Source organism: Cryptococcus neoformans, chromosome 13, assembly GCF_000149385.1.
Source record: "Cryptococcus neoformans var. neoformans B-3501A chromosome 13, whole genome shotgun sequence".
Taxonomy (NCBI): Eukaryota; Fungi; Basidiomycota; class Tremellomycetes; order Tremellales; family Cryptococcaceae; genus Cryptococcus; species Cryptococcus deneoformans.
In genome coordinates, this window is record NC_009189.1 from 493,303 (window position 1) to 517,515 (window position 24,213).

At 48.5% G+C, this 24,213-nt stretch overlaps 7 protein-coding genes across 7 annotated transcripts in view; 4 read left to right on the forward strand and 3 right to left on the reverse strand.

Moving 5' to 3' along the window:
• Positions 1–667: 667 nt before the first annotated feature.
• CNBM1470 (hypothetical protein) lies at positions 668–1,996 on the forward strand (the record flags this gene model as incomplete). The annotated part of the gene is made up of 3 exons (XM_767008.1): positions 668–726; positions 785–1,320; positions 1,377–1,996. The coding sequence occupies 3 exons, from the start codon at positions 668–670 to the stop codon at positions 1,994–1,996; spliced, it is 1,215 nt and encodes a 404-aa protein (XP_772101.1).
• Positions 1,997–2,434: 438 nt separating this feature from the next.
• Positions 2,435–7,251, reverse strand: CNBM1480 (hypothetical protein; the record flags this gene model as incomplete). Its single annotated transcript, XM_767009.1, has 10 exons — positions 2,435–2,484; positions 2,555–2,654; positions 2,714–2,843; positions 2,907–2,983; positions 3,033–3,095; positions 3,149–3,241; positions 3,293–4,792; positions 4,848–6,653; positions 6,706–7,002; positions 7,054–7,251. The coding sequence occupies 10 exons, from the start codon at positions 7,249–7,251 to the stop codon at positions 2,435–2,437; spliced, it is 4,314 nt and encodes a 1,437-aa protein (XP_772102.1).
• A 148-nt stretch (positions 7,252–7,399) lies between these two features.
• CNBM1490 (hypothetical protein) lies at positions 7,400–13,404 on the forward strand (the record flags this gene model as incomplete). Its single annotated transcript, XM_767010.1, has 13 exons — positions 7,400–8,000; positions 8,056–8,481; positions 8,536–8,903; positions 8,956–10,142; positions 10,213–10,353; positions 10,403–10,730; positions 10,789–11,174; positions 11,244–12,386; positions 12,438–12,535; positions 12,588–12,698; positions 12,752–12,880; positions 12,927–13,195; positions 13,270–13,404. The coding sequence occupies 13 exons, from the start codon at positions 7,400–7,402 to the stop codon at positions 13,402–13,404; spliced, it is 5,322 nt and encodes a 1,773-aa protein (XP_772103.1).
• Positions 13,405–14,101: 697 nt separating this feature from the next.
• CNBM1500 (hypothetical protein) lies at positions 14,102–16,273 on the reverse strand (the record flags this gene model as incomplete). Its single annotated transcript, XM_767011.1, has 3 exons — positions 14,102–15,573; positions 15,626–16,094; positions 16,172–16,273. The coding sequence occupies 3 exons, from the start codon at positions 16,271–16,273 to the stop codon at positions 14,102–14,104; spliced, it is 2,043 nt and encodes a 680-aa protein (XP_772104.1).
• A 1,296-nt stretch (positions 16,274–17,569) lies between these two features.
• CNBM1510 (hypothetical protein) lies at positions 17,570–19,748 on the forward strand (the record flags this gene model as incomplete). The annotated part of the gene is made up of 5 exons (XM_767012.1): positions 17,570–17,648; positions 18,128–18,689; positions 18,786–19,036; positions 19,130–19,610; positions 19,703–19,748. The coding sequence occupies 5 exons, from the start codon at positions 17,570–17,572 to the stop codon at positions 19,746–19,748; spliced, it is 1,419 nt and encodes a 472-aa protein (XP_772105.1).
• A 300-nt stretch (positions 19,749–20,048) lies between these two features.
• On the reverse strand, positions 20,049–21,437 carry CNBM1520 (hypothetical protein; the record flags this gene model as incomplete). Its single annotated transcript, XM_767013.1, has 4 exons — positions 20,049–20,569; positions 20,649–20,735; positions 20,791–21,368; positions 21,433–21,437. 4 exons carry the CDS (start codon positions 21,435–21,437, stop codon positions 20,049–20,051), a joined length of 1,191 nt encoding a protein of 396 aa, XP_772106.1.
• Positions 21,438–22,114: 677 nt separating this feature from the next.
• The window catches only part of CNBM1530 (hypothetical protein), a gene marked incomplete at both ends in the record, with an annotated part of 5,206 nt that continues 3,107 nt past the window's right edge, over positions 22,115–24,213 (forward strand). Inside the window, 7 exons of the mRNA XM_767014.1 lie at positions 22,115–22,207; positions 22,261–22,329; positions 22,377–22,506; positions 22,557–23,106; positions 23,158–23,618; positions 23,674–24,158; position 24,213. The exon at position 24,213 is cut by the window's right edge and continues 87 nt beyond it. Coding sequence (XP_772107.1) covers positions 22,115–22,207; positions 22,261–22,329; positions 22,377–22,506; positions 22,557–23,106; positions 23,158–23,618; positions 23,674–24,158; position 24,213 — 1,789 coding nt within the window. The remainder of the gene's footprint in view (positions 22,208–22,260; positions 22,330–22,376; positions 22,507–22,556; positions 23,107–23,157; positions 23,619–23,673; positions 24,159–24,212) is intronic.

The window sequence follows — 24,213 nt, forward strand, 5'->3', positions numbered from 1 at the left end:
GCTCTCAATCGGGGACTGGAAGGAAGAATTTGTAAAGAAAAGGTAGATCAACCGTCTGGGGGCTGAGACAACGAAGGCAAGAGGAAAACAAAATGACGGCGCGACCGCCGTCCGAGAGCCCATTAGAAAACGCGTCATTTTACTACAAAATGCTTTGTATTCTATTTTGTAATTGCTTTCTAATCCCTCCTTCAATCCAGAAATGATGACGACACAATAATGACTCGCTGTTTCAGCCGATTCACTACTATGAGACGCGGAGCGGTTTTACTCGTGGCGGAGGCTGGGCTGTGAGACCGGAGGGATGCGACCGCTGCCCAAGCTTTGGAGAAGAAGAGAAGAGGACGTTGGCCAAGTGTTGGGGAAGAAGAGGCAAGCCGGAGGATGTTTTCTTGTTGATTTGCATGAGCCGGCTGAAGGTAAATCGCCGAGGTGGAGGTTGGGCCTGGGACAAGGTGAAATGAGAGTCCGTCGGTCGGCCCAATTTTGCCGGGATTCCGACTCCCGCATACAACGTGAGGTCCGTGCTGGTGGCGTTTGCTCTTATTGTTTGTGTGTTTCAAAGTCGCGTTTTCTGCCTATTGTGTCTCGGGCCCTAAACAGTATAAAAGGCGCAAATGTCTATCTCTCCCTCATTATATGTATTACATTCCAAGCTGCATTCCATATGCTCACGCAAGCACCAGCTTTCGCAATGGCCCAGCAACGGGTTATCAACCCCCGTCCGTGAGTCACTTCTGTACCTCAGTTACCAAAGAGAGCCAACCAAATGTTGTTCTGGCAGAGCCCAACCTATCCTCTGCTTCCCGCCTCGTGACGTTCCTATTGAGGATATATACTCTTATACCATTCCCATCCCACCCGAGTATTCCTCGGGGCAGGTAACGAAGGAATACCAAGACTGGGAAGACAGTCAATGGATTCACGCTTCCAACCTCTCAAAGCACGGTGATCCCACACGCACTGTCGTCACTTGTCCTAGGAGAAGCACATCTGGGCACGGTGATCACCTCTCTGTAATCGTTGGTCCGCTCGTAAAGCAGGTTCCACAAAGATGGCCTAGAAAGATGTTTCGGCATGAACGATTCACGCCCTACCCTTTCTATGCTGGTAAAGATCCTCATGCTAGAGACGCGGAGATTGTTACTTGGAGAAAAAAGTTGCGTGCAAAGGCAGAAAGGAAGGATGCGAGGGGAAGGCCGCTCACTTGGGTGCAAATTGAGCCGCAAAATGATGGGGTGATGATAAGATGGAGGAATAGGCTTGGTGTGCGTAGCAGGAAGGAAGAAAAATCGCATTGCGACGTCTCAAGAAAGAGTGGTGCGTTATTGTAAATTACAACCCAAACCTGCTCCGTGCTACCCTTTTTATTGCAGATGATACTTCCCCCAATCCCAAGACCAACCTTCCTTCCCCTGCCATTTCTCCTGCTACCGGAGAATCGGTCAAAGCCGGTTCTCATATCTCTCCATCCCTCAGTCCTACTGCCCGAAGGACACTACTTTCCCCTTGCTCATCTCTTTCCACATCCCCTTGCTCATCTTCCGTACATTCCTCGTCATCCACAATCTCATTACAACCTCCCTCCACACCCACCGGCATCTTATCTCCATCTCTTACCCCTTCATCATCCGCAGCACCGTCACCACTGCTTGCTCATCCATTATCTCCGTCCATCTCTGGACCTCCATCTCTCATTATCCCAGCCAGCATCCCATCCTCTATCCCTACTCCGTCCCCGTCCCCGTCTCCACCCCCCTTCCACCACTCTCTCACCTTCATTAAACCCTTCGCCGCCCAATCACCCACAGTCTCTTCCGAAATGCATCAACAACTCACAGAACTACTTGCAAAGAAAGACGAGCAGCTCACGCAGTGGGAGAAACTGAAGGAAGAGTTTCATAATGACCATCATATGCTGAAGGCATTTGATAACCAAATCATTAGACTTTTAAAAGAGATTGAGGAGATAAAGCAGCTTCAGAGACGGACGTAGCGGTCGAGTTAATCAGATAGAATGGATACCATCCCAATAATCATTGGTTATGGGAATTAGTATAGCGGGTAATGTATAACCTGATCTGTAGACAAATGTCGTCACATAAAAGTCTCGAAGATGTACAGCACGTAACATTAACATTTCCCTCTACTTTTATATTGCATTTCATCATAAAACTAAACCATAAAGATGAGCTCGCACGGCGGCAGAATTATGTATTTGTCAGTGCAACGAGTGCGTGTAATGCAGTAGATAAAAACTAAGTACAGGTGTGTCGTAGAAAAGTAGGCAGAATAGGTATCCAATAGGGCGTATACTATGATAGAAACTACAGTAGAGCAACATGTACAGGTTTGTGGATGCGAACGATGATGAGATGGAAGACAGAATGTAAATGTAAAGATGATTTAATTAGATTTGATTAGATCTTAACCATTAACCAATTTGGTTTTTCGACATTGGAACGTAATTTTTCGGAACCCTGCCTTGGTTCGAGCATTACTGCAGTTTTCATCAGTTTATCGGCTTTTGGCCAAAAAAAAAAGCACGACTTACAGCTCTTGCGGTATAAAGCATCGATAGAACCGCTCCCTCTCTCTGTAAGTACAGTATGCAAAAACGTTTGTACAGCTTCAAGCTCGTGGAAATTGAACGGCTATAATTATACCCATGTCAATATGCCGCTCACAGGTTTGAACCTGAGAATGGACATACCTCTTGATACCTTCTAAACTCTATCGCAATCTTTCCCAGTTTGGCGAACTTGTCGTAATTGATGAGCATCAGATCCGGCGCCGAGTTGCTTGGTCGGGTGGTAGGATTACCGTCCGAAGTGAAGGTGATACTAGTATGCCGGAATGTGGTTAGTCAGAAATCTTGGGGAAAAAACCAAGACGGGAAAACATACTCTGTGAGGATGAGACCTAGGAAAGGCAAACAAGGAGTCGGAGCTTGCCTCAAACGAGCGCGGTAGGCTGCATGATTCTATCGCGAATATCAGCAACCATTCAAGACATAAGTCATCTAGATGTACCTTGGTATGCTCGATGATTCCACGTAACCTTTCAATCAAGATCTTATACTTTACCGACAAAGCCTGAAATCTATTAGCAGTCGCTCATTGAACAGAATCGAAGACGAGCGACTTACATCCCAAGTTTTTTTCAACCTCAGAATAGTACTGCTATTCAGCCCTCCAAGCACCGCAAACATCGTAAAAAAATTGTTGATCAACAGGCATTTCTAACAATCTCATCAGTCACACAGTCTCACGCCATGAATGAGAAATCTCACATCAGCCAGCTTGATGAAAAACTTCAACAACCCCGCTCTTCGCTTCGCATCTCCCTCATTCAAAATACTATCCGCCACCCAGCCTGTCACCTGATTTGAATGCGTGCTCAACGCTTTCAGCTCTGGTACCGTCTTTTTCCCTGTCATCAACAATTCTTCAGGCTCGAGTTGGCGGAACATCTTGGAGACGATGATCGTTAACTGACGGGCGAGCTCAAGCGTGTCGAATTCGGTGATATGGATATGGGTAGAAGACGAAGAGGAGGAAGAGGACGCGGCTGTCGATTTTTTTAGGAGCGAATGGAGGTTCTTGGAGATGATGGGGGTAGGTGGGAGACCGCTGACGGCAGGTGGATGGAGAGTAGCTGAGCTAGCCGAAGTTGGACCATTCATAGATTCCCTCTTCCTCTTCTCATCCTCTCCACCGTCCTTCTTCCTCTGCACCAGGTTGATTAAGCGTTCACCCATCACCGGCAGACTACCAGCCATTTCTTCCCTTCCAAACTTTTCCAAGTCATTGAGGATGACATTATCCACCTCGGGCTGCCAGTGAAATTCAAGCCATGTACGGAGGAAGTTGAAGATCCTTATGCGGATCGGTAAGACCTTGGCCTCCCTCCAGACAGCTTCGTCCTTTTCACTCAACAATAGTTCTTCGGGAGGGGAGATGAACCATCGTTCTTGTACAGCCTCCAACAGATCCACGGGAGTGGTGAATAACCTAAAGGTGTAGAAAAAGGTGGCGCTGAAGCTAGAATCGACAGGTCCATCGTGCGGTGTCATCTTCTCTACCAATACCGCCAATGAGGCGCCCACCATATTTCCATCGGGATTATATGTGATATCGGCAGGCGAGTACGTAGGAGATCGAATGAGGTAAGAGATATCGCCCACAGGTACTGGCATCGGGGATGTTTGAGTACGGAGGACAGGTGGGCGGGAAGTTAATGTTTTCAGAGTTGTACTCGAACCAGCAGTAGAAACAGACTCCTCGGCAGGATTCTGAAGTGATAGCTCTGACATTTGATTGGATATACCCTTAGGGATAACGACTCGTAATGATTCATGAGGCGACTTTCGGTTCTTTACAGGCGTACTCTGATCACCATTTTCGGAAGCAGACTTGGCAGAGGAGTCTGTATGGGTGAGAGAGGGTAAAGAAGAGACCGAAGTGAACATCGATAATCGGCTCGAGGCCGCCGTCACATTCCCACTTGCTTCCCATCTATCCTTGGCCTCCCCAGCTTCTCTGGGCTTCGCATCCGTACCGAGCTTGAGATCCTCACCGCTTGTAAACTTGTCCAAATCCGCAGATTTGGAAGGTGAACGGTGACCCATATGCCCGATGCGGGGGGTAGGCGAAGTTGAGAGACTCGTTGAACGAACTCTGGGACCGCGACGGCCTGTTTCGGAGAAGCCACGGAGGAGCTCGCCAGACGGACGACGGGGACGGGGAGTGGGGTACAGTTGGACTTCTTGAGAGGAGGGATCGGGGCTTGGCTATTATGGTAATGTTAGTGACAGGTTCAAACACCATGAGAGAGGAGTAATTTACAGGGAACGTGACGCCCTGAGAAGGTCGCGCTGTCATATCTTCCTCCTTCTCATCGATAACTTCCTCTTCCTCTTCTTCGTCCTCTTGTCTAGATTCATTTTGCAGTGCACCGTAAAATCGCCCCTGAACCATCCCTCCATCTTCCATAAACCTCTTTTGCAGATGATCCAGACTTGTCGCTTTTCGATGCAAACTGGACAATGTATGTGGACCTCTGACGCCAACAGTTCTATCTCTTTCCATGACGGGGTTATCGAAATTTATTCTTGGGGTAAGCTGCTGTCTACCACCAGAGGCGGTTGGGGCACTTTGTTTAGGGGTATCGTTGAAGTGGATAGTCTCATCTTCCGGTACGCATATCCTTACTAGTCGCACACACTCTGTTCCGGCTCTCAGAGTCCCTGTGGCCGCACCCAACAATCCGGCCTTTTCCTTTTCGTACCCTTCCTCCACCACTTCTTCAAACGGCGCATTTGCTACGATCTCTGCACTCTCCACTAACCGTCCTGCAACATCGTAAAGGCGATCTTTGGCGACACGAAGACTTTCAATTTCCTTGGGCCGCTTGGACCGGATACATGTGTTACGACCGACTGTTTCGACTGCGGTGAGGAGAGTGCGGACGGCATCGATGGTCTCACGGGTCATTTCAATCAGCGTAGAATGGGAAGAAGGGTGTGAGTGGATGTGATGAGAATGGATATGGCCGATGAAGGCGGCAATGATGGAGAGAAGGGTATCTTCAGCGTATGAGATGCGCAAATGAATGTCAGCGATAGAGTTGCCACAGGGCGTTGACGGTTGTACGGCAGCGGTAGAAACAGATGTCCGATCTTCCCATGGGGAATGCGTATCTTCAGAAGTAGCCGTGCTACCGTGGCTAAAGACACTATCCATACTGCCCTGGATCCGATGTTCGAATGGTCGGGAAGATATAGGGGAGGAGACATCTGAAAAGGATGCAGAAATGGGGGTGTTAGCCTTGGACGCAGTTCGGGTGTGGGCGTGTTTTGATGATTGCGAAGAGCCAGTCGGGAGGGGAGGTGGACTTTCCGAACGTTGTTTGGCTGCGCGTAAATCGCCGATACTCGCGACACGTTTTTGAAACGTCTCTTGAAGACGAGCATTGCTCCCCGGTGATGCTCTGGATTTGGCGGGAGCATTGACTAGAGCCGACACTGAGGCGATCTCACTTGATGAAGACGATGACACGGACATGGGCACACCTTCGTTCTGTGTGTCTAGGGTTACTTGAACACCGCATTGATGTGCAAGGTTGAGGAACCGTTTGACACTTTGAAAAACACCTCGGGCGGATTTGGCGAGTTCTTCCATGTCTTCCATCTCTCCTCCAGGGCTAGAATCACCCGCCGACTCCGTCATCCCACTTGCAGTGCGTGCACATCCTACTAGCCTAGACAGCTCTACAAGCACTACTTTTCGTTCCTTGGCCAAGACCGGCCATGACATCAGCGTTCGCGATTCTTTGCTCAAGCAGTCTGTTTGGGACAGTGCTGCTCTGATAGCGGAGATAACACAGGCCGTAGATGGTTGGATATGTGACTTGCGGTTGTTGTGTATAGCCGTGTCCAGCAGAGACAGCGATTGGACAATAGGTTGTATGAGGATTTGGAAAGCTGCTGGTAGGGGTGCAATGTCCGTACGAGGGGAAGTGAGAATCTGGGAGATGGAAGAGCTGGAAGCATTAGATTGATGAGAAGCGACGGAACCGTGCCGAGAATGGGTACCCTTGTATGGCGATTTGGGACTCGTTACGGACATGCTCGATTCGGATCGCCTGTGCGTCTGTAAAAATGTTCAGCACGGGCCTTGAAGTGACTCATCCGAGAACGCTCACAGGGTCCCACTCGATTTCCCTTATGTAGTTGCTCGGAAACCATCCTCTTCTTAGTGTTCTCCCGTCATTGTCGGCAGCGACCTTACTCGTAATTTCTCCGTCCCACCAACCGGTCGGATCGCGTACATGGACTCTGATAATTTCTCCGGCCTTGAAGCTAAGGTACAGATTTGAGTTTGAAGAGGAGGTGGAAGCAAGGAGAGAGGGATCAAAGTCATGTATGGCCTGGGCGTGCGAGAACTTTGGAGATGCTGATATGGGAGACGTTGGTGTTGACTGTCGGTCCGTCATCGCGTCCTAAAATGTGTGAGCCGTGAAGTGCGTTGGCAGGGGCATGAGGGTGCTTACGGTGAGGCATCGGGTGGCGAATGGAATTTGAGCGCGGGGGGATGAGTCGACTTTAGTCCGGGTAGGAAGGAGGAAGGAAGAAAGGCAGGAAAGTTGGTGGGAAGGAAGAACGGAAGGACACACTGTCAACAACTGTACGAACGAAACAAACCGCGTCGCGTGGCTGCTGCGGAGAAATCCATGATCCCACGTGGACATCGCGTGGCTCTCACCTATCGCAGGCTAATTATGACTTCACGCCTTGCGCATCAGCCTGTCCGTCCTCAACCATATATCGAGCGCCGATAGCGCATTTTAACACACTCAAATGGTATAACACATAATAATGGACTCGCCCCGCCGCAACATGCACGGCCTTCCGCCCACCTGCCTCGCTCACCTCAAGGCGCTCCTCCATCAGTGGCTCACACAGCAGACGGCCCCCACGGGCGACTCTAAATTGTGGTCAGACGAACGAGTAGCCCAGATAGAGAGGGCAATATGGGAAGGTGCAGTATTGACTTCGGCGGAAAGAGGATCAAGGCGGGAGAGCGGTATCCTCGAGCAAAATTGGGAAGGTTGGATAGGTGGGTCGACAAAGAGGAAGAGTCTATGGAGGGAAGAAACGCGGCAAGAGGAAGAGAAAATCAAGGAAGATGAAAAGACCAAGGCGCATGCTTCGAGAAAGTCTTCAATGGGCGACGAAGACAGAGGAAGACTGAGTTTGCTGGTTATGCAAGCTGGATCGGCGGCATCAACACCCAGCAAAGCCAGTACGCGAGCTTCGTCCGTTGCTTCAACCGAACGTCGCCAAGGCACAGATAATGCGCCTCAAGATGTCAACAAGGAGAAAACTCTCGAACAGTCTGACAAGGGAAAACTGCAAGAATGGTGTCGCATCGTCAGCACTCTTGATGGGTATGAACCTTTATCACTGGCCAAAACAGACGATTGGGAAGATGTCAACAGTATGGCTTACATTCCATTACTTACAACCTATAAGCACGCTCACAACATATGCAGTCGATCGAGTACCCAAGTCCACACATCAAGATATCCCAGGCTCATTCCCTCAATCAGGCGTCTCTATTGAATACCGCCATTCTCTGGACAACCCATCACAATCCAAAGGCACCTTCTCCACCCTAGGTCTTCCTTCCTCTCCGCCAAAGCACGACCCTTCTAACAAATCGTACGACCTCCTTAAACCCGTCTTCTGCCTGCATTTTCCCACTTCTCACTCTTCTTATACTAGTGCTAAAGGGCACGTACACAAGGAAGGCAGTCAGTCGACAATTCGGATAAGACGTGATCCATCACTTTCTGCACGATCGGCGGGCAGTGCAGGGTCGAGTCGATGGTGGGGTTCGGGGAATAAATGGGGGGATATACTCGGGGGTCCTTTACTGCAAGATGAAGGGGAGAGGATTGAGGTAGATTTTGTGCAGGGTAAGTTTGCGTTACCCTTCGACTTGTTTGATTACCCCGCCTTGGAACGACAAGGGAGTAAAAAGGGGAGAGCAACTCAGAGAAAAAGGAGACGATCAATCTTCTCGGCCTTGGAAGTTGTCTCATCTTCGCTCTCGACAAATAGTTCATTACCATCCGAATCTACGTCGGATACTACTTCTGAGGCCGACTCTGGACTGTCAGATACGGATACAGACGATGAACAATCAGGAAAAGAAGTAAAACGTCGAATACCTAGACGTCGACATCGACCGCTCAGCTTGATACTTAGTGGCGCGGAAGACGATATCCCTCGGTCAGCTGCTGAACGAGGTAAGATGCGGCTCGTTGGTGGGACCATCGTTGTAAGAGGTCTTCGAGGCGGGGAAAGGAAAGGTCTCGGAGAAGTTTTGAAAGCGCTCGTGAGTTAATCCAGTGGTGATATGCAAGATGCAGGGTGCTGATAGGACAAAGATATGGACGATAGGAATGATGAAGCTCGAACTCGATCTTTACACAGCTTTCCGCCTCCCACAAGAACCTGACCCACCTACCACCCCCGCCCTCTGCGCTTCATCCTCAGTCCCACTGACCTTACCAGCCCTTTCCCCTCAAACGTCATCCAACCCTACTCCTCGTCCTTCCGGTGAAGTTTCTCGGAGCAATTCGTTGCGAGATAAAGACCTTTCATGGGGGCGGGAAAGTCGGAACGAGAAGAAGGGGTTTTTATCTAGGTTGGGTAGGGATACGAAAGGTGTGTGGAATGGTTTGTTGGGACGGAAAAGGTCTGCGAGAGATAAGGCTCGTGGTCAGTCCGGCGTGGAAGGAGAAGTGTATACAAGTCCTATACTTTCGCCTACCCTGCCCTCGGAATCTTCTCCTTCCTTGCCGCTGTTCCCAAGTCAGCCCTCGAGCTCCCATCATCACTCCCCATCCCACTCTTCATCTTCTTCCCCTTTTCCAAGATTCAAGTATTCCTCTCACCCAAAAGATCCCAGCCCGGACTCCAACCCTTCTCTTCACACCAACCCCAACATTAACACAGATGCTAATGCTAATGCCAATACCAATGCCAACCCACCTTCTCAACACCTCCAAACCCTCTCTTCCCTCTGTACTCTTCTCCCATCCTCGACCCCTGGCCTCAAATATCCTATGCCGCCTATCCTTCTGCGGATACAGGAGGAAGAACGGATCCGGCGGGAAAAAACCCAGAAAGAGATTTTGACTATGAGCGAAAATAGCAGCGGCAGTGGAAATGCAAATGGAAATATGTTGAGAGGAAAAGCGATGGCATATAGACCCGGAGGGGATGTACGTTCCGGTCTACATGTTTTGGCAGTTGGGATGGATACCCTCGCGGGGTGGACGAGGTTGCAGCTTTTATGCGTGCTATACTGTGTCGGTCTACCGCCACCTATTTCCGGATCTAATTCAGGGTCAATTGCCAATGAGGGAGCGCAACTAGGTGAAGATGGGAATGGAGAAGTGGACGAAGAAAAGGGTGATGAAGGAGAGATATGTGAATCCCCACAAGCACAAATTATACCACCTACACTGACCATCCGGGATTACTTGCAACATCTTGGAGAAGAGTTGGGAGAGAATCTGCTCTGTACGAGGAGTGGGTGTGAGAAGGAGGTGGGGCAGCATGTGAGGTGGTATGTACATGCTGGGGTGAAGGTGGGAGTGAGGGTTGAGAATGTAAAGGTGAGGGAAGATGGAGGGCAGGGATGAGGATGGGGAGCGCGAGGACGAGGACGAAGGGGCCGTTGCAGGGAAGGCTGAGGATGGGAGGGATGTAGAAGGGTGGGTCAAGTGTACGGTGTGTAGAGAAGAGAGTGAACCTCGTCAGCTTGGAGAAGGTGCCCTGTGAGTCTTTTACTCCCTTGTCCTTGACACAAGCTAACATAAACTCCAGAGCATATCCATGGTCAAAACTTCTCGAACTTTTGATATACACGCCCCATCTCCAGCCACCCATCTGCCCCCACCACACCACCCCCCACGCATATATCACACTCTTCCGTACATCCTCCTATACGGCGTCACTCACGTCATCGCCTGTGAAGTTGTATGATATAAGATTGCCCAAATTGCAGATAGGGCCAAATGTACCGAAGCGCAAAGTTGGTGGGGGACGCCAAGGGATGGGCTTGATGATGGATGATGCAAAAGAGGGAGAAAATGGGTTGAAGAGGGAGGTGGAAAGGTGGTGTGAGGCTCTGGAAAATCGTATTGATATTATGGTACATCTTCATCTTCATCTTCAACAATGGATTGGGCGTTCGCTGACTTCATCGACAGAGGGAGAAGATTGAAAGAGAGTATGAAGCCGCTAAAGAGCTCTCCGAAGGATCCGAAAAAACCGGGCCAGGTTTACAAGAAAAGTTTGATACCCTCTTGAGCCTGTCCACCGACTTTGCGGCCTTCAAAAACAACTTGCTCGAAAGCATCTCTTCCACTCCACAAGGTCTCTTTAATGACCTCCGTATATCATTTTCGGCGTTCATCAGATCAAGTCTTTCGGAGATTGAGGCATGGGAGAAGAAATATTTACCAGAGAATGCGGACGAGGGGTTGGAAGCACTGAAGGAAATGATACCAGAATATGCTAAAGAAGGAGGAAGGGTGCATGCGCTTCCGGGAAGCGGTGTACTGGTAAGGGAGGATGAGCCAGCGAGCGTTGTCGCGTATACTCTTTCGCAAGTCGATTTAAATATCCAGGTCATTGCGTTTGGAGATGCTAATGGAATTAATAGGTCCCTGGCGTACTTAATCGAACTGACTAACACTTCAAAACCCCCGGACGCCTCCAACCCTGTTACGGCCACCACCACCCCTAGAGATCCAATTGACTCTTCTATTCCTACAGCTCCAACTACAGGCGCTAATACTCCCACGTCCGCCTCAACTCCTTCAGGCGGTGGGTGGTCAACCAAAATTGATCATCGTGATTCCCCCCGAGATCTCCTCTCTCTCCGTTCCATTGTCAAGAAGAAATCTGATGCATCAGTATCACTTGACAAAGCAAAGTCCACCCCTCCAGCCTTGGGTCTTTCCGCCTTATCTAGCGGCGCGCCAAGTTTAGAGCTCAATCTTGAAAAGGTGGAAGGGGTCTCAGAAGGAGCGGAAAGCGGAGATAGGATGGAGGAGATCGCCAAAGCTGTTGGTAAGGCCACGGGACAGGAAATGACTCTGGGAACCACGACCGCATATGCAGACCCCAACAGTCTGAGTAGGAGAGCGAGTATGACGGAAAGCGATACCAGTAGCTTGTCCGGCGTTCGCTTGTCATCCCAAATGGCCAAGAGCTCGCAGGCCCCACCCAGTAGTTTTCGATCCTTTAGAAGTGTTTCAAATACCCCCCTATCCCGTTCACCTATGTCACCTTTACCGACTGCTACAGAGTCTACTGCCTCAGGCGCTAGAACAGCAAGCACACTCTCTCCCAATACAGCCACTAGTCCTGGAGGGAGAGATTCTTCATGGGACTCTGTCACATCTTCGTTTGCCAATTCGGTGAACAGTCTCTGGAAACTTGGTTCGGAGATGGGTGAGACGATTTCTTCCATGCGATCTCGCCCACGAGATCGGTCCCTACAATCACTCATGGGACCTCTGTCTTCTATGGATAATTCTTTATCTACCCTCTCACCCCGTCCTCATCTCCATTTTACCTACGCCTTCGCCCATAAGCTCCGACTATCCTGTACAGTTTATTTTGCGACTGCCTTCGACTCATTAAGGAGAAGGTGTGCGATAGACAAGGTGCTAGTCCAAAGTCTCCAGAGGACCGAAGTATGGGATGCACAAGGCGGGAAGAGTAAAGCGGGCTTCTGGATGACGGAAGATAAGAGGTTTATTGTGAAGGAGCTGTTGAGCAAATGGACTGTCAGTGATATGTGAGTGGACTTCCTGGCAGTATAAATGAGTGATGGCTGATGTTAGGACAGGCACGCATTGCTGGAGATTTCACCTGCATACTTCCACCATATGGCAGGGACTCATAACAGGGCCACAGCTTTAGCCAAAATTGTAGGATTTTATACAGGTGAGCCTATTAATCATATAAACTTGGGATAGACACTAGAAATAGTCAACAGTGACTATCAAGGACTCCCAATCTGGCCAAAAACGACAACTTGACTTGCTCGTCATGGAGAACCTTTTTCACAATCAAAGCATCTCGAAAACCTTTGATCTCAAAGGCATTGGTCGGTTCCATTTGTTTATCAGTATTCATCTGTCTGTTTGTACTGACTTGTAGGTTTAGAGGGTAGACGAGTAGCCAAAACAAAAGACGGGGTTCAAGAGGTAAAGTTGGGGACAACGATGTTTGATGCGGATTGGTTGGAAGGGATGCAGAAAGGTCTCGTTCTACTTCAACCACGCAAGTGTATATTTTCTTCGGCTTCATAGCATCACCGCTAAATTTTGCATAGACGCCAAACGCATCCTTTTAGATGCCATCTCTCTCGATACAAGATTTCTTTCCTCACAATCTATAATGGACTACTCACTGTTACTCGGCGTCGACACCCGCTCCTCTCTGTTAACTTCTTTAAATATCTCTGAGGACAAAGTGGAGCAAGAGAGGGAAAATGGGCTGCTGATTGTAGGACTTGTGGACGCCATCGGGAGTTTCAACCTCTTCAAAACCATTGAGAGTAGAGGGAAGATGGTTATGAATCGCGGTGGGGACGTCACCGTTGTAAGTTCCTTCTTTGCCACTCTTGTAGTTTTGAAAATTGGACTACGATCCTGACGGAGAGCCCATTTATGTAGATTCCTCCAGACCAATATCGCGAACGCTTCGAGAACGCTATCCGGCACTATTTCGTGGCCTGCCCCGACAAGTGGTCGAAAGTATCTAGAAAAGTCGGGGGTTTAACCGGGTGCGAGGTGAGCTCAGTATTATAAATTGTCATTTAAGGCCTTGAAAGGACAAATGGGAGCTGCGAATAGAGGGGGGCGAAACATTTTATAATGTCTCAATTTGTGCAAACTCTGCTGATTGCAATATAACTATTATACGAATCCACAAGAAACTGGTTACGAACAGCCTTTTCACGATAATCTGTATCTAGCTGTAACGACCTACTATGTATCCTCGGGCGATGAAAGTCAAATAAATGTTCTGCCATTACTGATCGTCATAATCGTTATATCGATCCAATGAAAAAATGCATTAGAAATTGAAGAGAATTTGGGAGCAAAAGGCTTGACAGACATTCTTTCTTGACTTCTTCAAGATGTACCCATACAAGTACTACGTGTACAAGAAGAAAGCCTCGAAAAGAAGAGTAAGTGAATAAGAGTATGTTGCTATATGCATTAACATGATTAGATTGGTAAAGAATTTGCTAGTAACTGTTTTCTCTTTTTTTTCCTTTCTTTTTTTGAGAGGACAAATGCAAATGTTAAAATGAAAAAATATGAAGGTAAGATTAAATGCTGTAATGCAGTATGTAGTGATTGGGGTGGTTGTCATTATAATCGTGAAAAGTGAAATTTCCCAGAAAAAGAAGCACCAGCTTTCTGGGTTTTGACTTCACAAAAGCTTCAAATTGTCCGTTTGATTCCGATTCCCCCTTGGGTTTTCAGCTCAGCTCATCTCTCACTTCTTCATCCACCCGCCGACTGTCAGCCCTGCGAACCCAACCATTGTCATCCACCCTGAACATTTCGCTATAGTACCCAAGAGACATGCCATCTGTCGGGGGTTAGCTTGGTACGGATTATCAAGCGCCCGGGTTTGAGGATGAGTTCGGACGTGATCCTGTTGATTGCGGGTTGTGAGTTTCCTTTCAGAGCTAGGACTTGCAGAATCGGAACCCGAGTGGGGGTGTGGAGAAGAAGAAGTCCGGGGAAAACATGTAGAATCTGAAGAGAGAGAAACGATGAATGGACTCCCACCATCTCCATCTCCGCTGACATCATCTATCCCTCCAACCATCTGAGTCTTGCGATGAATATTTCGCTGGGTCGCATGGTACCCTTCCAACAAGGACCGGTCATCAGGTTCGCTATTATGGCCTGCGCCGTTTACCGATAACCTTTTTCTCGCTCGAGTTATCCCTGTTGAGTGGTTATGAGGACGAGTTCGAGAATAGGGGTGTGTGTCGTGGCCATGGTCATAATCATCTTCATCTTCATCTTCATATGCTCGTTTTGAACGATGATGATCGTGATGAGATTGATTTGAATCAGGAGGCGTGGGTGGCTTGTAGGCCGAGAATGTGTCTTGAGGGGTATCAACGGTATTGTGATGCAAACTGGCGGGAAGAGAAGGACGACCAACGAGCTTGTTGTACGTAGTGGTTATGGGACAATCGCCCTGTTTGCTTGGGAAGTCTTCTTCCATAATAGGAGGCGACCAGTTATACATCGTCTGAGGACGTGTACGGCGTTGACGCATTGACTCTCGTTTTGCCTGTTCATTCTCCGGCGTCGTTGTCATTAGCTTGTTGGCAGCTTCCGATTTGGCTCCAAAGACGTTGCCCTTCTTTGGCGAATCGGCCAGCATCTCCAGTTCTTCATACGCCCTCGCGTTGACAGAGTTTGAAGAAAGACAAGTAAACATCTGACTAAGACGGTATGATTTCGGTCGGGACGACGATGTGGAAGGTGAAGTAGCACAATGGGTAGGCGAATCAATCGGTGTGCAGAGGGGTGAGTCGGCAGTCGAGGACACAGCATCAGGGGAAGCAGGGAGAGGGGTTGAAGGCAAATTGGCAGGAAGGGTAGAGGCGCGGTACGGGATGCCGCTATGTCGGGAAAAGGAGTGACGTTTAAAGGGAGGATCAGATACAGGCACTGAGTTCATGCTCTGACGCTTGGAGGTAGGTTGTTCGCCGTCTAATGATACTGATGCTGGTCTTGCTTTGGAGAGGAGACCAAGAGGACGAAGACCAGAGGGTCGTGGACGCTCAGAAGCTTTAATGGCGAGCTGGTATTCCAGAGTGATCCTCTCCTCTACTTCCTTCATAGTATCCTCCAGTACGACTTTTTCCTTCTCCAAACGTTGGATAGTCTGATATGCATCTGCTAGAGCATTCTCCAGTTGCATTATACGCTGACAGCTCTCCGCTAAAGCAATAGTCAGCACCGGCGATACATGGGAAGGAAACGGACAACTCACCTCGGACTTGTTGCTCAACGTGAATTTTCATCTCTTCAAGCCTTCTCTTCAGCAATACCTTGCTCTTGTCGTCAGCCAGCTCCAATATCCTCTCTATCTCTGCGTCCTGCATCTCACGCTCAACTTCTACTCCAAGCCCAACACCAAGAGATACCGTAGCCTCGCCGAACTTTTTCCCTCCCCATTTTCTCCCTTGTTTACTCGAGTGTAGGCTTTGAAATGGGTTGGACTGTCGGCGCATACCTCTGGTTGGTTCCAGTCGGGAATAAGAATGAGTAGCAGCCGTTGTGAGGTGGGTCGCAAAGGGAGAGCGGTAGGGAGGTGGAGGTGAAGGAGTGTTTGGTGGAAGTTGCCACCCCGAACTAGTGGTAAACAATGGGGAAGGCGAAGACTGCATTGCAGTAGGGGACTGGGCAAAGATGCTGGACGGTGTGAGACTTATAATCTCCGGATCTATGTGGGGCCGGGCCTGAACAGGTGGTGATGCATCAGTTGTCGTCAGGGATATGATGAGATCTGATCCGAAGGAGTAAATGTGTCACTCACGTTTTTGGTTCGGAATGTTTTTGCTGCTGTGGCATCCTTCCATGTGGTCGCAGAGGAATGTATGCTGGAATTATAGGTGGATATAGATGGGTGAGCGGACATGGATAGTCATGTAGTGTTATGTTTATGTTGATGTTGTTAGGGATGTTTGTTGTTGGAGGGGTGGGAGAGGGCTGGTCGTTGTAAAAGAGCGAATATGAGTGGGTAATGCCTGTGGGAGACCAGATCAATGTGTTCTACCTTGTTCCCCGAATTTATCTGGGGGCCATTGGAATATTTGGTGTGGACAGAGAATATACACCCGACTGTTGTCCCCCTAAACTCTCGTCTCCAGTGCTCCATTATCACTTACGTAAATCACCTTGACTTTCGGGATAACCCGCAAGAAATCAGGCGCGACCCTTATAATGACGTGGATTCCCCTTAGCTACCCACCATTTCTTTTCCATTAGTAGCTCATTTTTCGAGCATGCATACATACCATTTGTTGCGAATTTGAAAGAGAAGGATCGGGGATCGATAATCGTACATCCGGGAAACGATAGGACGTGCCGAGTGGCAGCTGTGTGAATGTGAACGATTGGCCTTTCAATTCGCCCTTCTAATCGATACCCGCCGGAAACTGAACGAAGTCCATTAATATTCTAAGTTGCTGGCGCCGGTGGGTGCAATTTTTTCGCAGTAGTTCAGAATGTAAATTTTCTTGGTACGGGTACCATGCACCCCCAATCGAACTTGACTGACACATGTAAAGCCAGTCGTATCTTGAATCACCATTAATTCAGACAATATATCATGCATTATCAGCTAGCACCACTCTCCTCCTCCAGCCAAACAACAGCGCACATAAGTCTTCATCAACGATTCTACGCATACTATCATCACATCCCTATCAAGTCCTTTATTTACCCAGCTGAACCCACCTTTGTACCTATCTACCATCCTTCCTTTGTCTATCGAAGCCAAAAGGGGAAGTGCACTGGACTTTTTGAATAGGGTCTGTGAGGAGGATAGATGTGATGCATGGAAGGGAGGATCCTTTTTACGATACCCAGAGGCGGTTGTATTTCATGGGAAGAAGTATATATTTAAAGAGGTGTAGGGGCTTTGGGTTTCCAGTCAAGAAAATAGATTACCATCCTCATTGAAAGTATGGAGGAAGTAATAGGAAACTAAGCGGAGATAAGAAGCAATAAAGAACCGGTGGACTGGACCTAGGCGGCGTCAGAAGGTTGAACAACGGAAAACCGATCGAATATTCTTCATCTAACAGGCAGATGCCCATATCCGGCCATCCATTGCCAGCGAAGAAAGCTCGATTAAGGCTGCCAAAGTGGTCAGTTTTCTGGAGAAAGAACAGCTACACTTCTAGCCACGTTGGACACACACATCAGCAAGATGCCTCGAAATATTATCGATACAGCTCGTGATGACTACGATGATTATGACCATCATTACTCCGCACCCGAACAGTCTTGTAAGTGTCACAGACTTCCCTTCTTATCACCTCTTCCTTCGTCCCTCATCTTTTGATTGTGCGCATGTCAAGATCAGACAGCGATGCCCCTCTCTTTGCTTTTTCTGTGACACTTACGCTGAAGAACGCGACAATGCTGCGCATGCGCTTGTTACCATTGAGCCCGTAGAGTTTGATTTAAGTAGCCTTACTTTCCGCTTACCTTCCTCCCTTTCACGCCTCTCGCGCCAACCCACCACTGACTCTTTTCTCAGTCTCGGGCCACTACCCAGCTCACTTTCACCGAGCCTATCAGCCAAAGCACAGATACTATCACCACCCATACGCTCGCCATATTCCTTACTCTGCTGCTACTCCTCCTTCTCCTCTGCATTCGTCCCACCGAATGGATGGGAGAGAAGCAAGATTCGATTATTATGATGATCACTCTCCCTATCCTCCTCCTCTATCGCATCGTCCTCGAGTCTCACCTTTGCAAGTCCTCCAATCTCAAGTAAAATCCCCTTCTTCTTTGTCTCAGTTGCAAAATCAAAATCACGTTTATGATGTTCGTGTTGGCAGTGGTGATGGCAAGAAGCAAAGTGCACATAAACCTGCGTCCGCAACCGCACCCGCGTCCAAACCGTCGTCCAGCCGGTATCAACTCTCACGGGGTGCACAGAGGGATGCAAAGCATTCGCAGAGGGTACATCTCCAGATTCAGAGGTCGTATGCTGATAGTAAGGCGAAAAAGGAAGACAATAAGAAGGCAAAAAAAATCGCTCGACCTGTTGTTAATGATCTATACAAACCAAAGACCGACGATGAGCAGTCTAAAACTCTTCTGACCCGTCTCCTTCTTGCTCTTCCCTACCACCGTCCTCCTCCCCTTCCTCCTCCAATGCAAGGTCTAGACCTCGAGATAATCAGGAGGGAACAGCAGCGGGCGATGGAAGAAGCAAGGCGACAACTGATAGAACGGGTGGAAAAGGAAAAAGAGAAGGAGAAAGTCGCGTCGAGGAAGATTGTTAACATTCAACTGCAGGTCTTTGTTCATGCACGGTAAGTTACAGGGTCGCCATATCCCTCCTCCTTCTCATTATTGCCAAAATAAAACGTGACGAATCCCATCAAACCTCTGACTTTTCGCTTCATTAGGGAAACACGATGCCACTGGGGAAAATGTGAAGCCATCCTCAATTCATGGGCCGTCCTCGAGAAACATATCTTCCAATCACATTTCCACCCTAACCGAACCCTCCCCGAGATGGTAGTGAATGGCGAGAGGAAAATTCGGTGTTTGTGGGGAGATGGGGAGTGCCAAGAGGCGTTTGGAACGAGAAACGAGCTGCATCAGCACGTGTTGGTTTTGCATATGAAGTTTGTTTCGGCGAGATGTCCTTTTGGCGGTAAGTTCCAAGGACCTTTTGGATGAATGGAATATGATGTGGCAAAATAAAGTCGGGAGGCTGAGGGCTGATATTCTTGCTTTGAATGGATAGGATGCGAATATAACGGACATGACTTTAACCAGTTCATGCAGCACGTCAATCTCATTCATTCTACCGCCACACCAGATGACTTTATCCCCGGCCTCGTCCATTTTCGTCCTTCCCTTCCATCATCTTCTCCATCCCTCATTCACCCCCTTCCATCCGAACCTCTTCCAGCATACGGACCCCTCACCCAGACCGTCGCACTTTCATCCTACAAAGCGCCAGGTAGTAGGATGAAGAAATGGGTCAGCAGACGATGTCGGTCGGGCAAGTGGCCGAGGATGCATGCGGGTTCCGTGAGGTATGAAGTCAAAAAGGGGGCACAGGTGGCGATAAAGGCGTATACGGATAATGCGAGGAGTGTGAGGTTGGGTCTGCCCCCGGCGAGTGAGAAGGAAGCTAATGGAGAGATGGAGAAGATGAAAGAGGCAAAAGAAGAAGTCGAAAAGGAAGCGGAGGTGGCCAAGTCCAAGCCCGAATCTGGAGGGTTGGTTGTCACCGTCTCGAGCCGAGATCTAACTCCGTCCACTTTTATAAACCCCTCATCAAACTCTTCACCTTTAAATAAATGCCGACAAGACAAAACATGTCTTGTGATTTCACCTTCAATATCTTTATCGGGTGACAGCGACCAAGCACCCGTGAGCGATGATTATGTTGACTCGGCAAATTCGATAAATAGTTTGAATAGCAAGATGAGCCAGGGCACAAGGTTCAGCGAGCGGCTAAAAAGGAAGATGGCTTCCCTTTGATGTACCGAGTCATGACTGTAAATGGGTTGTACGGCGTAGTAAAGTTTTGATACCATCACCGATATCTAATATATGTAGTGTTTCTCATTAACTGTTGACTTCATTTGATGCAGAGAAGACGGAAATACCAGTCAACTTTACATCAGCCCTTAAAAAGGATGACTGGCAACTTGCTAGCTCTGGCATCCTGATACTTTTTGAAGCTCCATCTCAAGGTTCTGAAGCTCCCGTTCATTCCTCTCAATTTGCATCGTAAACGTGCTGCTCATAGATGGGAACTCCTCCATCAATGCTCTCCAGCTTTGCAGCTGCTTTTTTTTGTCTATGATTCGTGATTTGATTAGATCGAGAGAGGCCTTCGTGGTATCCACGGGGACTGAGAGAGAGGGAGATCGGAATGAGGGAGGTATTTGAGAATGCAGATCATTTGTGGAAATGTTCAGAGAGGAAGGCTGGGCTCCGTCTGTTGGATTGTTGAGCATGATACATGGTTTGATGCCTGACAGTGGGAATGTCGTGGTGGGTCTGCCTTGAAAATCGTCTGATGACGGCTGTTGTCCCGGTCCATCGGACAGCCTTGGGCGCTTTACCACATTTGAAGTGTATGACAGACGAGGGTCCACTGGCCTCTGAATATCCATTATTGGTCTTTTTTTGGCTGTAAGGATGGTGGAAATGGCTCTTTCGATTCTATCTGGACTGTGTCTCAGTACAGCTGTGCAGAAGGGAAATATTAGTCTTTTGAATTATGTCATCAGTTGGGAAATGCTTACCAGAAAACTTAGGCAATGTGCTCTCCCGGGGTGAAGCCGCAAGCATGGTGGTCTCTAACGTCGAACCCGCATGGGTAGATTGCGAATCTTCGAAGGATGTCAGGTGCTGGTGGGCGGGCATCCCTAGCTTGGAAGTACTCACCACGGTCGTTATAGAATACTGATGGAGATACCCCTGATATGGCAGGCGTTTTCGACAAGCTCTCCTCTTCTATGACATCCTGCGGTTTTTCTTTGACCCATACCACCAGTCCTTTCTTCGACGCACTTGTCTTGACCCATCTCTTGGTTCTTCCCCACTGATCCTTACCCTCAAATCCCTCTTTCACCTTTGCGTCCCATTGATTAAAAATTTCCTTATTATAATTCCTCTTGTGCCACTTTGCCCATTCGGCTTTCGGATAAGGGACGATTAGATGTGGGATGCCCCAAAGCCGCACAGGCCATTTTGTGGAATCGTGACTCTTTAATGGCGAAACAGTGATGTGTAGTACAGCATTTTGACCCTTAGCTATCTTCCCTGCTCGCCGGATTGTTACATCCCGGGTTGGCAGACCTCGTGAATCAAGTAATGATGCCTTGATCCATTCGTTGGTTTGCAAGATATCAAATTGAGGGGATGTAATGTCTGATGGGACCTTGACAGCGTATTTGAACGTTGAATATATCCTTCCGTGATTTGGGGGTTGTCTCTCTATGATCTTTGAGTTTTTCGAACTGCTGGCATAAGACAGGTCAGGATTGGCCGCACGGGTAATGGTTACAAATGTCTGGAGGAACGTACCTCATACTTCTGTACTTTCGCTATTCACACGGTGACATGTATGGATGTGAACAATGGGAGGAATCATTCAAGAGCTACCAGAGCTGACGAAAGCTGCTTGGAAAAGCCGTAGATTGGAAAGCATTGAATGAAACAACCGAGGGACTGATGGATTGGAAAGAGTACGTACTTATAGTGTCTCACGCTCAACTTACTGACCGCTGCACCGTCAGTTGTGTTGCTGATTGGCTCGGTCACGTGACATATATTCTGCTGCAAGACGTCGGCCTGACCCCCACAATCTTTTGATTCCGTCGAGATGTTGGTCGCCGGTCTGATGCGATGGAGGAAGGGATCGATGGTGGTTGACGCGTAGTTGATGGCGACAAAGCAGTTCAGATGGTGTAAATACAGTCTCTTATATACTCAAAGCATAAACAGCACTGGATAGACACCATCAAACCTACTGGCTGGAAATAGCCCGGTACCGGCTTGTCAGTTAACGACCAAATCATTCGACTTATTAGCGACGCAAGGCAGATCGTTTACAGACTGTACGACCGCCAGTGTCATCTACAAAACCTACGCATCGGCTTCTCTCGTCTCTCATACCAATGATAAAGATTAATTAGCTGGACTTGGAGTGGCTCAATATCAAAGAACTCAAACCATCTCGCAGGATTTAGAAGCAAGAGGGATCGTGATGGCTTTCTCGATCTCGAGTCGCCAGCTACCACGGCCAAGCATTGATAGTAATGTAACTGCCGGTGCAGACGATGTGGAGGATGGGGAGACTGTAAGCATGCATTGGCTCATGATCCGCGCATCGAAATGCTGACATGCATATAGATTGAAAGTCTGGAAAATAAGTTAGCCATCGAGCGAAGAGTTCAATATGGTGCAGAGAAGATGTTAGATGTAAGCATATTTCCAACCGAACGACATCAATCTGACACTATTATCAGGTTATAGAGAAGAAGGATGGAGGTGCAGATGGCGCTGAACAGGAAAAGGTGAAGGCTAATATAACAGCTCAGCTCGAAGCAGCCAACGAGCACATCAAATCACTAGAAGCAAAGTTGGAACGATTGAGAGGTAAGTCACACTGCGTTAAGGACAAGAACGCAATGCTCATGCTGCTGCAGGTACACCTCAAAGAACTCGCCGGCGTCCCCAAGCCCGATTACACGGCTACCCCTCATCGTCCTCTCTCAACCCTCTCTCATCATCACACTCTTCAAACGCTCTCCTGTCAGCCCAACGTCCCCGAGTACTTCGACAGCATTCCAACCTTACGCCCGAACGAGACCGTGAAGATGGTGGCTACTTCACCCAAGGCCTTGGGACACCCTCTAGGGGTCTACCAAGAATGGGAACGTCATCAACCTTGGCCAGTTCTAGTGGAGGAAGTGGTAATCGGCCAAGAAGTCGAAGCGCCGGAGAGGATGTACTTTCCGCGAGTTCTTCATGGGATCAAAGTTCTGGGATCTTGATGGAGGATGAGAATACATCGGTGCTCTTGGATAATGTAAGAATTTTTTTAAGACGGCTCAAGGAAATTGGAAGAGGGAAGGGGAAAGAGAGACCTGTAGATAACGGGACTGAGGAGTTGGAGGTGTTGGCTAGGTTAGGTGATATGTTGAAAAAGTCTGAAGGATTGAGATTAAGCGTTGAGTTGGACGAAATTGTCCAAAGGTGAGCCTATCTCATGTTTCCATTTCATACTTTTGCTTATAAGAGGTATAGTGTATTACCATCCTTAGACGACTCATCGGCCCCCAAAAGAAGAGCGGCTGCCTATCGCATACTACGCTACATCCTCACGCGAGAGTCATGGGCTAAAATGCTTTCGGCTGGTATTGAATGGCTCTTCATACGAACATTCACACGTGACGCCAAAGCGGTACATGAAAGAGAACAAGCTCTTAGACTAATACGCTCTGTCATTGTTCTTCCACCTCCTTCTTTGCGGCCTATTTCTTCCCCCGTACGTTCGAGATCCCATTCTCAGTCACAAGCGTATTCGCGTTCGAATTCTCGCTCCACTAAGAGAGGTGTGAACGGAGATCATGAGGAGGGATTTGTAGCAGTAGTAATGGAGAACAAGGTGCCTTTGACAGATGGGATCGTGAGGGCGGTTGTCAGTGTAGCAGAAAATCCCGATGATGCAATGCGAACGATATGCATGGAGACACTTTTGGAGATCGGTGAGCATTGGTATCCTTGTTTAATGGGTGCAGTAAAAGCTGACGAGCAACATAGGTCTACTCGACTTGGAATGTCTCGCTCGGTCTAACGCTTTCCGCACAGTCTTGTTAACCTTCAAGGACGGACCTGCCGAACTCGGTCCAGCGATTACAGGATTACTGCTTTTCCTTGTGAATAAACCGTCCACAAGAGAACTTCTTCTTCCCGGCTCGGACCTGGAGGTAGGTATCCAGTTTTCACATGATCAGGAAGCATTCGTAAAGCTGACGTGGGTGCTTCAGACCGTGTTGGTGGGTCTGACAGAAGCATATGGCAAGATACCGACAAGGCTTCATGGAAGACACTTGGAAAATCTGGAACAATGCGTGGCAAACATTGGAATGATCTTAGCATCATGGCCAGGTGAGTATTCAAGTGATCACCTAATCAGACGGGATGATGCTCATTCTGCACAAGGTTTGTTATATATGTGCATGGATGATTGTCGAGCAATCAAAAGTCTGATTAGCTCTTTGCATGTACCCAACGCCGATATGCGAGTGAGCCTAGAAAAGCGTTTTGCCGATGCATGGTCACGCTAATGATTTCATCAGA